Below are 15,340 nucleotides of genomic sequence, written 5' to 3'. Positions count from 1 at the left end.
TTCATGAAATACATTATTTCAAGTACATTTTTCTTTGAATTATTCCACAAACTGTGTTAAGATATGTGTCCAATAATAAGGTGAATCTATGTATCTATATTAACATTTTATGAAACAGTGAAAAAATATGAAATGTGTACTAATTTGAAATCTTTCAGCTATGAAATAAGAGAAAATGTACATAATTCAAAAATGAAAATAATAATTTTATTCTTTAATCACTAACTGATAAATATATTTTAGAATATTTTTTAATATCTAATTCCGTAGTTGAATATCTTTGTTCTGTAACTTGTTATTTATTCAGATTGCCATGGCAGGTCACACTGATAATTAAAAGCTAATATTTGAAAAGCAATGACAAATAGAATCAAAGAGCCAATAGCATTAAATGATAGTTGTTACAGTTTGTTAGCATTAAATGAAAGTTCTTGTATGGGAAGACAAGCACTGTTAATCTCTTGCAACACAACCTGATGTATAGAAAGAATATAGAACTATTGTCATTACAAAATGTTTCACCATTTCAAGACAATAGCCATTTTAATAGCTTGCAGTTACAGATTATGTTCCTAGCTGATATTCAACTTTACTCTGCCAAACCGTTTGTCAAATCGAATTCAGGACCTTGCTGTAATTGAACACAACCTTACTTGACTAAAAAACACAAAATAAAAAATTAGAAATGAGTACAGTCACCTTCTTGTGGTGTTTGTTGGGTAATGAAAGAACGATGCAAAATACTTTTTTACTCATACTAAGGAAGGAAACCAGCTATAACCACTATTTTTAAGATGGCAGCCCACTATTCTGAAACCTGAACACTTCAGATAGCTCAAAGTTTGAATCCTGTATTGACCAAAGAGTTGCTCTGAAGAAATTACAATACATGATAGTTTTTTTATAATTTGAACAGACTTTATTAGTTTTCAGTGGGTTTTTAGTGGGGGTCCAGGGGGTAGACCCCTAACCAGCGAGTTAATAAATAAATCAATAAAGATTTGGATCGACTGATTTGGTCATTTGCCTATGAGAAAAGAAATTTGTAGCATATGAAAAATGTCAGGCCTGATCAGGATTCGAATCTGGAATATCTGGATGGATGAAATGTATTTTACATAAATTGGTGAAAATATTTTTTTAACAGTTGGTGATTTATTAAAAATGGCAAATAAAGTATAATAAGTCCTTTCTCATAATGGGAAGTATATCTGTTCAGTTTTATGAAAATCAAGAACAAGAATGAGATAAATTGTCATATTGTTTTTTTATAAAAATCGAGTTTTTTTGGTTTGCTAGAATGGATGTTTTTTTTTTAAACAAGTGTCTTCTTTTCAGCAAATATTAATCTAATGTGAATGAATAAAATGATATGTATTAAACTAATTAAAGTAATAATTTACAGATTTTAAAAATAAAGAACTAAGTGTAAATATTGATTTTGTTCAGTGTGTGCTGATTCCCACGACCCAGCATGTCCTCAGGCTAAAGATAGAAGAAAGGAGGATATAAAAACAGAGGGTAGCTGTAAAATATTGAATAAATAGTCACATACAGCTTACTGGCCTGGGTGTGAGTGATAATCCTACCTCAGTGTAACAATCAAGAGACACAATAAAAGATTGACATGTACTGGTACATCTATACGCAACACATTTTATGTGTAAGAGAGTACTTCTGCAGTCCTCAGGTATTTGAGGTTTCCCAGTGATGGTTGACATAGAGTATTGGAAAAAATTGGTTAGCATCAGTTAGGATAGGGTTCAAACCACACACTAGCAGCAGATTAATCTACCCCTGCAATCAGTGAAAATTTCACAGGTCCTAATAGTGCTGGTAGGTGACTGGATGGCAGCCTTGCTGGGATTCATAGATGGATTTCCTGAAGCAAGTAAGAAACAACCAATAACTTTGGAGTTCCTGCATCAATCTTTGATACAAATAAAGTAGTGAAACGTAGTAATGGGGACTCTGTTGCACATTCCAAGGACATTCTTAAGTTATGAGAGAATTATTTCAGTGAAGTATTGAACATGCATGGAGAGACAGACACAGAGAATAGACTTTGAAAGTCAGTTGCTGAACCCCAGGTGATTGAACTACTGACTAAAGAAGTGCAATAATTGATCATGAAATTGAAAAATCATAAAGCTCTGGGAACAGACTGTGTACAGTCAGAATTAATAAAATCAGAAGGGGAAATGAAATTTGGAACAAATAATAAATTTCAGCAGAATGGAAACAATCTATTATTACAATTCATAAAAAAGGGAAATGTGGTAGAGTGTAATAATTGTAGATACCTCTTTGTTGCCAATGTTATAAAATCTTATCTATTATTTTACTTTCAAGATTAACATCAACTGACAAAATTATTGGGGATGTCATTTATGTGGATTTTGAAGAAGTGGATCCGTGATGAATCAAATTTTCACTATCAGAGAGATTTTGGGAAAGAAGTACAAGCATAATGACGAGGTTCATCAGCTATTTCAGAATTCCAAAAGGCTTACAATTCCAAGAAATAGTTTATATGTATAAGATATTAATTCAATTTACTATTTCCATAAAGCTATTTAGAATGATTTCAGAATCGTATGGATCGATCTAAGGTAGAGTTCATGTGGGAAATCAGTTATCAGATGATTTTGTAATGGGCAAAAACAGGGAGACAGACACTTTCTCCTCTTGTTCTATTGGTGTTAGAATGTCATCAGAAAAATGAAAACTCAATAGCAAAAGGTTTATCTTTAAACAGAAATTCTACATGTTAAGTTATGTGAACAATTTGAACATAGTAGACAGCACTAAAAATATGTTAGTCAGTACATGAATGTGAAGTCTTCCAAAGGAGTTGATAAATTTACAGTAATACCTTGAAATGATTCTAACAAGTGGTAATAAAATAGATGAAAAATTCAGAAAAGATTACATTTGGGAAAAACGTGTTTTTATTCCTTGATAAGCTGTTGGGCTCTTGATTATTATCAAAACAGGTTAAACTCAGGATACATAAAATATAATTTTACTGTTTGTCTTGTGTGGTTGTTAGATGTAGTCATTGAGGTTAATGAATAAAAGTTGTGAGTATAAGTAAGTTGTTGATTGTGTCGTCGTTAGTATGATTAAGAGGATATGGCACTTGAACTGGAAACAAACAAATGACTGCAGGGTTTTAGTTGTAGGGTTTTAAAAGGGTCTTGATGGAATGAGATCTTTGAGTAGGTCCAAATGATGCTGGGAAGATATTAAATTTAATCTAGAAGATCAGGTGTAGGTAACACCCAATTTAAGATAGGAAGAATTGGCGAAAGTTTGTTAGTGCTGTTATGAATTTTTGAATCCCTAATCTCATGAAGTAAGTAAAAATAAAGAACTTATTATCTTGGTTTATTTTGAAATACTCACACTATTGCCTCATATCAGGCTACAAGCCCTATTTAAAATTTGTTGTTCATCTCTGGTCCAGTCCCAGTTGACAATTCATAAGACGATAATGTAACTAACACTAAACTCTAATAATTAAAATATAATAGTAACAGGAGTATTTAAGTCCAGTTAAGAGTAAAAATTATATAAGTGGTTCTGGAGAAAAATTTAATTGTAATGACTGTTTTTAACATATGACTAAGAAACAAAAATTAAGTGTCATTTATTTAGACATACTGATCAGTATATTTTAATCGCTGTTTAGAATTTCTATTGATATGTTCTTTAAATATTGAATCTAATTAATATGAGCTACTAATTGAGTAATTTTTTAATTAAATAAAAGAGACTTGATATTTTATGCAAGCCTTATAGAAAGTTCTTTTAAAATATTTTTTGAAAATAGTACTTTTAGTTGATTTATCAGTAACTTAGTCATAAACTAAAGGTCATTAACTCCAAACAAGCAAAATTCTTATGGAAAAGAAAAGGAAACATTTACATAAACATTAAATATGGAGCAAAAGTATAGCTTAATATAATGTTCATCTTTTATCACCGTTACTATTGTTTTTATTTATATAGATGCATATTTGTGTTATAGAACAGGAGGTAAAGATTTTACATGTGTAAAATATATAGAAAATGGCAGCAAAATATTAACAGGATGTTCTGATGGACTGATCCGAATTTACGAATCAGGAACATTACAGTTAACAAAGGTATTGGGTACCGCTAATGATACTGACAATCAATCTACGATACCTGTTACTGATATTACAAGTGTTCCGCCTAGAGATGAAGCATACTTAAATTATTTCATGGCAACTTGTAAGTATTTAATTTAAATCCACAAGTCTTTTTCTTATTTAATCTTATGTATATATAATACAGTCATACAAAGTGATTACTTTTGAAATTACACCATTATTTTAAACAGAATTTGTTTATACAATTATAATATAAAAGAAACATTGGAAATTTTATACTTGGGAGTTGATATGAGGAGGTAAAAACTCACAGAGCTGAGAATTGTGTCAAGACCTCATTATAATTGTTGAGAGTAGCTCAATAAAATTTCCAGTTCAGCTCTTGCAGTTAAACAATTGAGCGTGGCATTATAAAAGATTCATTTATAAACTGCAGAAAGAATGTTCATTATCATCAAACAAAAAACCTTTTAAAAAATTGGTCATAATGTTTCATTATAGGAGTTGTTTGTAATCAAAAATTAATCAGGAAAAGATTAATTTTAAAAGAAATAGTGAATAAACTTCAAAAGAAATGGTTATATTTCAAAAAAAAATCCTTAAGAAAGTTAAAACAAATGAATATATCTCATTTTGTTTGGTTCATACAACTGTTAGAGAAATCTTTAAATTACACCTGTATCAAATTAAAGTTTTCCATGAATTAAATGAAAGTGATTATAAAAGTACTGATTGTTTTCTCTGATTTAAAACTTTTTATCCACATTGATAAATCAATTTGAACAAGGTTTTGGGTTTATATATAACCTAAATGTTGTGGTACAAACACATAAACACATCTGCTTTTTGCACATAAGTTATGAAAAAAAAGGAGTGTGTACTGAGTTATACCAAAAGATTAGTTGAACAAATATTTTGAGTGATTCTGAACTCACCAAAAGACCTTTATGCAATTCATCTTTTGTCAGGAAATGATGATTGTTGGTTCTAATAGGGTAATGTCACCTAACAAACTGAAACTGATTACTCCTACAAGAGATTTCCTGCATGACTTTTTCAGAAACAGGCTAAAGTCTAGGAATCCTGTAACTATCATTACCTGTTAATCTAATAGTAACTTATTCTTATGCAATTTTTAGAGGAAACTATTTAAACAGAAATAGTTATTAATTATGTATTGTTTAATATATATATATATATGTGTGTGTGTGTGTGTGTGTGTGTGTGTGTGTGTGTGTGTGTGTGTGTGTAAATTTAAATTTCTTTAGAAAAACCGAACTACCTGGTACCAATTGTTTAACTATGTTCTTCTTGAAAATCCACAGTGAAATTATTTCATAGAAGAAAAACATTTAAATTACTATTGTAATTATTAATTATTTTTAATGTCATATTACATACCTGCATTTTTTTAGCCCACTGTTGACTGGGAAAGATTAAAAAACAAACAAATAATAAGGCAAAAATCCTAGGAGGCAAATAAATTTTAGTTAACAATAAATTTAGAAAGTGTTTGTAATTTTTCTGTTAACTTATACACACGTTACAAATATACGTACTATGTGTGCGGGAAGTCCCTTTACACTGTAATAAATGCAGCTTAATTTGGCTCTACTGCTTCCAATTCTCACCGTTGATATCGCTAAGTGTTGATGCAAAAGGTGGGGAGGATAAGTCCTAGTGGGGATCGTCTGGTGTGTTCATTCGTAGTGGGATGACCTTAATCGTAATCGAGTGTGGAACGATGGTGTATATGAGTGCATTCACTGTCAGGACGTTTATTAGCTTATGTGTGGGTCGACGAACGTCCAACACCATCACGACAAATGTTACTGACATGGGAGAAGATTGGTTTGCTTGGCATTTCTCCCGCCACCATCTCATTCGGTCGCCCTAAAGCATAATACCGAATGCTTACTGAGCCTCTAAACAGTTTAGCGACCAGTGTCCTAACTAGCTCCTAGAGCTAACCTAATAGTGTGAGCGGAATAAACGTAGTATCATACACCACTCACTTACGTGTCCCATCACCCACTTGTCATATATCACTAAAATGGGTAGGCGCACCTCGTCAACTACTAAAACATATATGACTATCAATAATTAAATTTATCTCTTCAAAGACAGCAATTCGCTGCCACGCCTAGGCCGCTGAATGCCAGCAAGTACCTGTAAACCATTAAAGCTCATGTAGCCATAATCTCGCTGGTAGCTAGTCATATTTCTCGGTTAGCTTCCTACAGCAGCGCAGTAGGAGTCTTTTCCCTTAGGCAAACTACTGATGTCGGTTGAACAAAGCAACTGCATCAAGGAACTCCCACACGGCCTGATAATGCGGCTCTCGCCCCATTGACTCGCCGCTTGTGAGTCGCCAATTTTCCCCTTGACCTCTAAGTTCCAGGGTGGCCTGACTTCTGGCCCCCCCAAGAGCTGGGCAGTCGAACATCATGTGTTCGGTCGAGTGGACTTCCCCACAGACGCACAGCTCATTAGCTGCCAGGCGGAACCGAAACAAATATTGGTTTAAATTTACATGGTAGGAGAGCACTCAGGCTCCCGTTGCCTTAAAAACGAAGGAGAGGCATACCATCCTGTATAAATTTATACTTATATCTTCCCTTAGTCGTGGCGTGCTATTCTTGCTGCCATGCTTCCATCGCGAGGCTGTAAAACCTCCTCCGCAGGCGGGAGATGGCCAACTGAACGAAATTAAGAACCGGTGCATTGCGATCACCGTTCCGCTCCGGTACAGGCCCGATTCGAAACCGCATCCCAAATACCTCGGCCTCCCTGCCTATTCGTAATTTCCACATGGCCGCCCGAACTTTCACCACCAAATCGATTGCGAGAGCCTAACCCAATACGGTGGTAGACTCGTAGCAGGTTGTTTTAAAAACACACGTGCATACAATTAAGGTTCTGCGCTGGGCACTCCTTAAATTTTGAATAAGTGCTCGATTTCTTTCCAACCTATGCGCCCAAACGGACGCCACCTAAAAGGTCATACTTTCGAAGACACATCGGTACACCATGTACAAATGACAGCTCGACAGCCCGTAATCCTTTCTAGCAATCCTCCTAAGCTTGTGCATCACAGAGTCGACATCCGCTGCTACTTGCCTAATGTGTTTGCTAAACAGCAACTTCTCATCAAACAAAACACCTAGGTACTTATGAACTCGAACTCGGCTGATTACACAGTCTTTATACTTAATACAGGGGTTATGACTGTATGATAATTGGTCTGCACCCTTGAGAAGCATAAACTTCGTCTTGGGCACAGAAATCTTTAAATTTTTCATGTCCATCCAGTCCTCTGCGGTTGACAAAGCCGCCTGCGCTCGATCTTCTAGCTGCGGTCGTGATTTACCAGGAACTAACAGGAGACAGTCATCGGCGAAAGCCTGGGCCGTGACCCCTTCCGAGAATGTCAGTCCTAAAAATCCGTCGAATACCGCTCCCTTGCTGTGGAATATTCCACAGCAAGGACAAGAACAGAGCCCTGCGGGCTTCCCCTGGTGACGGACTTTTCCACAACTAGGTGCGCATCCTTAAACAGCCGTGCAATCAGACAAGTAGTCACGTACTACAACAAAGCTCTCGTAACAGAAATGTTTATTTTTCTGGACGAAAGACGATCCTCACTTTTTTGAGGAAATAGAGACCATGCATCTCATTTGGGTTGGGATGACAGCTGAACATCTCCTTGGTCGTCTTATTTTTTTGATGGCGCAGTTAATCAACACAGTTAGTTATCTGAGAATGATCGACAAGTGGTTGCAGAACAGGCGATTAGGGAAGGAGGAAAGGAATGGGGCCGTCTGCCTTCACGGTGGTATTTCAGTAGCCATGGATATCCGGTTAGGCGAAAAACTCTACTCAGCGAGTTTTTTTTAGAAATTATGAATCTTGCGTTTAAAACCAGTGCCAGTTCCGCCAACACTTAAATATCGGTCGAAGAAGTCGTGTTCCATATCTTAACATTTTGTTAGGTGTACAGAGCCACAGATTCAGCTTTAAAAAGTAAGCTAACGGAAAGACCAGGTCATCCAAGACAATAAAAAACGACGAGAACAACACGTGAGAACGGTAGCAAGTAGTTGAAGCTAAACCCCCCCCCCGTATCACACCACGATTAAAAACTTTCTTAATATCCGAACTCACTACTCGCTACCGAGTGCTACCAGCAAGATGGGGCAACTGCCCTCACAACTACCTTTGCAATGGATTATTTAAAATAGAAATTTACTGGCCGATGTTTGTTTGGCGTATCTCTGCATATGTTTCTTCTTGTGGGGATTTCTTAAATCCAGAGTACTTGGGTAAACCCCGTAATTTGAGTGAACTTCAGGTCACTTTAAGCCAGGAAATTGCTGCTATAATACAAGTAAGGTTAGACTGTGTTTTTTAGAGCTTCGGTTGAACGCTTGAAAGAGTGCCTCGTGAAAAATGGACATTATTCAGATGATTTTATTTGTTTTATTCTTATCTTTTGTGTAATTGAAAAATAATGTGTACACCATACTTTCTAGTAAAATTAGAATTTTAATTTATTCAGTAATTAAGCAGTTGTTTCTACTAAAAAGTCATCAAATTTATATGCAGCATTCTGCATTAAGCTTACTATTTTGGTGTGTTCATAGGTGTTTTTTTATTAATTGTGTATATACATGCACATGCACGTGACCATGGTTTTAAACACATAAAAACAGTTTATTATCATTCTTGAATTAATATAATATCAAATCTGTTTTTAGATGCAAATGGCTACGTAAAGTTATGGAATGCACAAACAGGAGATGTTGCTACTACACTGGATGAACAAAGACAAACTTTAGGAATTTCATTTTCACCAATTTTACCAAATTTTGTTACAGTTGGAGATGATTCAGTAATTTATTTGTATGATGAAAAAACTATGTCAGTCTCTCAAACATTAAAAAGCAGGTAAAAACATAAAACAAAAAGTGAAATAAAATAGGCTCTTTAAAATTAAAACAATGAAATAATAATCTAAGAATTAAATTAAATTACATCTTGTAGTTTAACATCAAACTGCAGAAGCAGAATAGAAAATTGCACTCTTTACAAGCCTTCTCTACACTTTGAACACAGTGTATGGATGTTACGTATCAACTAAATGTTTTTAGGTGAATGATATGAGATAGTAGTTTCTCCTGAAACTGCCCTAACTATTCCCAGGCTTAAAAAATAATTTTTACTGGGATAAATGAGGAGTAAATTGGTTTCTTGTTTCATTCTTATATATATTCTTGACATTATTCAGCTTTACAAATGACACCTTACTTTATTCATTGTAGGAATTGGCCATAAAATGAACATCATTAATTTTAGAGAAAGCAACACAATCTTGTATCACTTGTATGTGGGATGTTTTACATGTTCCAAGTCATAAAAAACTTTCTTTTCTTTCGCTTCTCCTTGTGCTAATTAGCAGAAATCTTGTGTTCACAAAGGACAGTCATGTTATTTACTTTCTCAACACATCATTTTAAATGAGGCCTCTTTTCACTTCCTGAAGCAATCGTCATTTTAAATGTATTAAAAACCACCATATAACTAGGTGGAATATCTAGAAGTTTGTTCCCATGAGTATCAGAAATAAATAGACCATTTCTGCGGAGCCCATGCTTATTGGAGCTGAGAATACATACCACTGGGTTCACCATATTACTAGAAGAAATTGTTCCACCTTGAATTACAGTTGCCATTAGTAAAGTTCTGCAATGACCACAAATAACTTTAATGTAAGATATGATAGTGGGTGATGTGTGATATTTTGTTAATGTTGTAAGCTGTATGGTGTTGCACCATAACGTAGTAATGTTCATGATGCAATGTAGACATAAAATGCAATAAAGTAAGCAGCCTGGCGTATAGTAGGAAGTAGGGCTGTCCTCAGTCAGGCCACCACTCCCCAAAAGTCTTGAAGAATAAGGCTTCCCTTTGCGAAGTTCAGTAAGGATTAATCTATGATATAAAATCTTTAAAATTAGAAACAAAACATAATCAGAATGCAGAAAAAGAAAATACATTATTACCAAACTGTATAAGGATCATACAGATCATACTGGATCATATAGATTAGATCAGAACAACAGGAAAGTAAATATCTCTACAGAAAGCAATGAAATAGGATGAAGTCCAACCCTTAACCTTTATAACTTTCTACTAGTAACAAACATATAAGCATTATCTGACAGGAACATTACTGCACTAGATGGTGGGTAATTGTTTTTTACAGTTTAATTTTTCAAAGGATGAATGAAAATGGAAGAAAATGGATGAATGAATATATTAAAAACCAAACATTAGATGGAAAGAGTATGAAATAAATGTCTAATATGAACAGATATGCCAATACATTTAAAAACTATAAAACAATTCTTTAAAATATTAGAACAGAATTTAGTACTTTATTGCAGGAAAAGATGAAAAATTGAAAACAGAAAGTAACAACAATCATGGTTAAATTCAGATGAAGAATTTTTAAGATTAATCAAGAAAAAACTTGAATGGACAATTCCTTCAGTTGGTGGGTGATTGAGAAATTCATGATCAGTTAAATTAGTAATTTAAGTAAATATATGACTGATGCAAAGATAAAGATTAATATTAGGGGTTTGAAGTATATTTTGGTTAGCTAATATATTTGTGTAAGATGATGAAATATATTCCTATATTTAGCAGCTCTATATGAATGCATAAGAAACATTATTCTCTTTGCAGTTAATGTATAAAATATTTATTCATTATAAAATAAGCTACACTGTAACCTTATTTCAGTGAAACTATGGGAAAAGTGGATGGTCATACATCAAGAGTTTTCTGTGCAGAATTTCATCCAAAATCTGCAAATGATTTGGTAACTGGAGGCTGGGATAATACCGTTCAGTTCTGGGATGTACGTAAACCTAATTCAACAAGATTCATCACAGGACCGCATATATGTGGTCGTGGGATACATTTTAAACCTGTAACTGGGAGAGAGGTAATATATTTTATTTTTCACTCAACAGGCTGTAAACACATTAAAATTATGTTATACATAAATACTTTTATTAATTATAAATAAATTAAAATATATTTCATACCACCTTTGCTACTCTTTCTAACATTTAAAAATGTTTCCCAATTTTTTTGAATTACATACTGAGTGGGTTCAATATTTGTTAAGTGCTGGACGTTTTGTTTATCTTCATCATGTGACTTTTTTTGTAATCTAATCCATAGAATCTTTTATATCACTTTTTACTTATATATTTTTCATAGTTGTTTTTTTTATTTTTATTAATAGTAATTAACAAACAATATACTTATACTTATTTTTCATGTTTATTTTAATACATACAATAATATTGTAAATCAAAATAAAAATTGTTTTTCATTATCCATTTGGGTGTGAATATGCTTTTTTCAGTTTCAAGAACTATCTCATTTCTAATTTACAATCACTTGTGAGTTTTTATTCTCATAAAACAATTAGAGTTTTAATCTGAGAATAAAATTTTAAATTCTTGTGACAATACAAGTTTTTTCCTGAACACAAGTGTTAAAGAGATTCAGATCTTTCAAAAAATGATAGATTTATTTCACATTTGTTTGGATGACCTAGAAGAAACCTTCATTGTTCCGTTCCAGATAAAAATATTTTACAAACCCAGGAACATTACTTATTTTAACAGTTAATAGCATAAACTAAGTTTTTCTTAACTGTTTTACATAGGTCTGCCCTAAGTGTTCAGTTATTCAGGAACCCTACACTCTCACAAGGGCTGGATTTGGGGGTTTGCTGCCTGTAGGCTAGGGTCGATTTTCCACCCCTTCCCCAACTATATTTATGTTGGTCTTATGTAGGTTATTTCCAATATAAGAACATCAACTGATATTTAAGTACCTAATCCTGTTAAGTTATATTATTACACAAACTTTATTTTGCATTTTATTAAAAATTGATCCATTGATGGACCAGTTTTCAATTTTTTGTTTTGATACATTACTCTAGTATTTAGAATATTAGGATTAACACTAAGAGTATTATTATTTTTTTTTTTTACGGGCATCGACTGCTACGGTCATTAGCTCTCGTCACATTTTTAAAAAAAAGGTTAGTATCACCATCAGGGTTGTCATATGTAAGTGTATAGGGCCCTTACATTTTTATTTAAAAGCACAAAATACACAAAAACATTAAAACACACAAAAAACAATCAACACTTATGGGGTGTAAAGGGCCCCGATCTTAAAATTTGAGATAATATCCCAAATAACATAAATAGAAAAATTATAAATCTTTACAATACAATACCATTATCTGTTTCTACCTGTCTCATTTATTTATTTATTTAAGCACCCTCGGGGCGACCAGAACCACCGTTAAGCAGCATATCAGTCGCCTCAGGATGCCGTGGCAGTTGACTTCCCCCTATAAACAGTCCCGTAGGACGTAACCCATAGGAGTCCTCCCAGCGTCATAAGAGCAATCTGACCACCTGTTCAGGTCGGCCAAAAAGTCCCTCGGCAGGGAGGCTGCCCTTCCCGGTGCTGACCTACTTGGCTACAGGCATGCATTGCGCTTACCCATAGCCTTGCGCCCACCCTTGAGTCCACCCTTGAGGGTCCCCCATGCCATCATTGGACATACCCCGACTCCCTGATCTTGCATGCAGGCGAGCCAAAGCGGCCTAGGCAAGAGGGCTATCTCCCGTCACTATACGTGCCACGCTTCGAGACTCCCTTATATATAAAACTACCCATTTTAACATAGCTTTAAATTTTCCACTTTTACAGACTTTTAAGAAGTCCACTGGCGTGTAAATAAGCAACTATTTTTCCTTCATTTCCATTATCCAAATCAGAACCAATATCATTTCTTAGCCGGAACCTCTCTCTGAGGTCCTCATATATGCTACACTCTTCCATTAGATGCTTAATTGTAAGTGTTTTATTACAAACACTGCACATTGGTCTCTCTTTGCCGGTTAACAAATATGAATTTATTACTCGCTTGTGACCGATTCTAAGTCTGGTCACAGCCACTTGTTCTCGGTGAGTCAACTTCACGTCGCTTTTCTATTTATACGGAGAAGTTTTGATTGAGTTTAATTTTGTATTTAAACTCCTCCAATCAGTATTCCACTTGTTTCTTATTACGTTAGTTATACAGTTTTTAACATCTGCCACCCTTACAGGAATTGCATACAAAACATCGCAGACTGTTGCCTTTCTGATAGATTCGTCTGCGCTTTCATTACCTGCAACACCAGAATGCCCTGAAGTCCATACAAATACACATCGCTGTCCTCGTTGATTTAGAACGTACAAAATGGACAGGATGTTTGCAATTAGGACATCCTTAATGTTCTTGTTCCGAATTGCGACGAGTGCACTTAATGAATCGGAACATATTACCACTCTCTCTTCGCAATAGTGTTCTGTGTACCGAAGAGCTGGCTGTATGGCAGTAAGTTCTGCCGTATAGACACTGGCCATATCTGGCAGTTTCCAAAAGTGGGCTTCTCCATTTACATATATGGAGCATCCAACACCATGTTCGGTTTTAGAACCGTCAGAATAAATTCTAATATGTTCTTCGTAGCTACTGACGGTTGCTAAAAATTCCTGTTGGATGATCACTGCTGGCTTCCTTTTTATTACTTCCTGAGAGAGATGCAACCTTGTATTTACCGCTAGCAAGACCCATGGCGGTATTTCTCTCGTAGAAATTGCTAAAGTATCTGGCATAGCAATTTCGTGTTTTCTTCTTAATTCGTAGTACCTAATTCCGGCTGGTCTAGAATAGGTAGCACGATGTTCGTATAATGCAGCCAAAGGATGGTTGTTAAAAAGTTTGTTATTTATATGGGCAGGAAAAGCTCATACATTTGCTGCATATCTTAACAAAGGATCTCTCTTCTATAATGTAGTGGCATTATTCCGGCTTCGGACATTAGACTAGTCGCCGGACTTGTGCGGAAAGCGCCTGTCGCATATCTTATTTCGCTATCATGAAATACGTCTAACTTCCTTAAATGCGACTTCCTAGCGGATGAATATACAATACATCCGTAGTCTAGTCGATTGTACCAATGTCTTATATAGTCTCAATAATATTACTTTAAATGAACCCAATTTATGTTCGATAAACATTTGATAATGTTTAGAGCTTTTTTGCATCTATCACTCAAGTCCTGTATATGTAATCCCCGCGTAAGGGATTTATCCGATACCAGTCCTAAAAATCTCACATTGTCCTTATATTGTATTGGATTGTTGTCGATTGTCAAAATGGGACTTTGGTGAGGAATTCTCTTCCTACAGAAGTGTACACAGCACGTTTTTTCTGGTGAAAATTGGAATCCGTTATTCCTTGCAACTTCATTTAGCACATTAATCGCTCGTTGTAACTTGTATTTCACCATTGCAGTCTTGTTGCTGGCATACACAATTGCCAAATCATCAACATAGACGCTTTTGCTGATTTCTACTGGAATGGCTAATATCATTTTATTAATGGCGATGGTAAACAAGGTACCGCTCAGCGGTGAACCTTGTGGTATGCCATTTTCCAAGCTTCTTTCAGATGAATATTCATTGTTGACGCGTACTTGGAAAGTACGGTCGTTCATATAGTTGCTGAGTAAAACTGGCAGATTGCCACGAATGCCCCATTCATGTACCTGGAGCATTACCCCATGTCGCCAGGTCATATCGAAAGCCTTCTATCGAAAGATCGAAGAAGACTCCGACACAATACTTCCTTGTAATAAAGCTGTTGTGTATAATATTCTCTAAGTTGATCATTTGATCGGTGGTACAATGGTATTGTCGAAAACCTGCTTGATATGGTGATATCAGGTTTTCTTTTTCTAAACGCCAAACGAGTCGATTATTAATCATTTTTTCAAGTATTTTTCCCATAGCGCACGTCAAAGAAATAGGACGGTAGCTATTGGGATCTGCTAAATTTTTATTTTTCTTTGGTACTGGAACAACATGTCCTTTTTTCCACTGCTGCGGGTACATTCCATCCCGCCATATCTGCTTTTTCCAGTGGTATTCAGCTGCCTGATCATGTTATAATGGATTTCATCCGGACCGGCAGCTGTGTTGCCTGCTGTCTCCAACGCTTTCACGAATTCTTCCATTTTAAAGGGTACATTGTATGAGTAATTACACTC

The 15,340-nt window shown here is 34.9% G+C and overlaps 1 protein-coding gene across 1 annotated transcript in view; it reads left to right on the top strand.

Moving 5' to 3' along the window:
• The first annotated feature begins 357 nt into the window (after positions 1-357).
• LOC142322711 (WD repeat-containing protein 18-like) overlaps positions 358-15,340 on the top strand; it is a 30,834-nt gene continuing 15,851 nt past the window's right edge. The window contains exons 1-4 of the mRNA XM_075361787.1: positions 358-452; positions 4,034-4,260; positions 8,897-9,086; positions 10,947-11,151. Coding sequence (XP_075217902.1) covers positions 358-452; positions 4,034-4,260; positions 8,897-9,086; positions 10,947-11,151 — 717 coding nt within the window. The remainder of the gene's footprint in view (positions 453-4,033; positions 4,261-8,896; positions 9,087-10,946; positions 11,152-15,340) is intronic.

This window comes from Lycorma delicatula, chromosome 4 (genome assembly GCF_047948215.1).
Source record: "Lycorma delicatula isolate Av1 chromosome 4, ASM4794821v1, whole genome shotgun sequence".
NCBI lineage: Eukaryota > Metazoa > Arthropoda > Insecta > Hemiptera > Fulgoridae > Lycorma > Lycorma delicatula.
The sequence above is the reverse complement of the archived record's forward strand: the minus strand, read 5'-3'. Positions and strand labels throughout refer to the sequence as shown.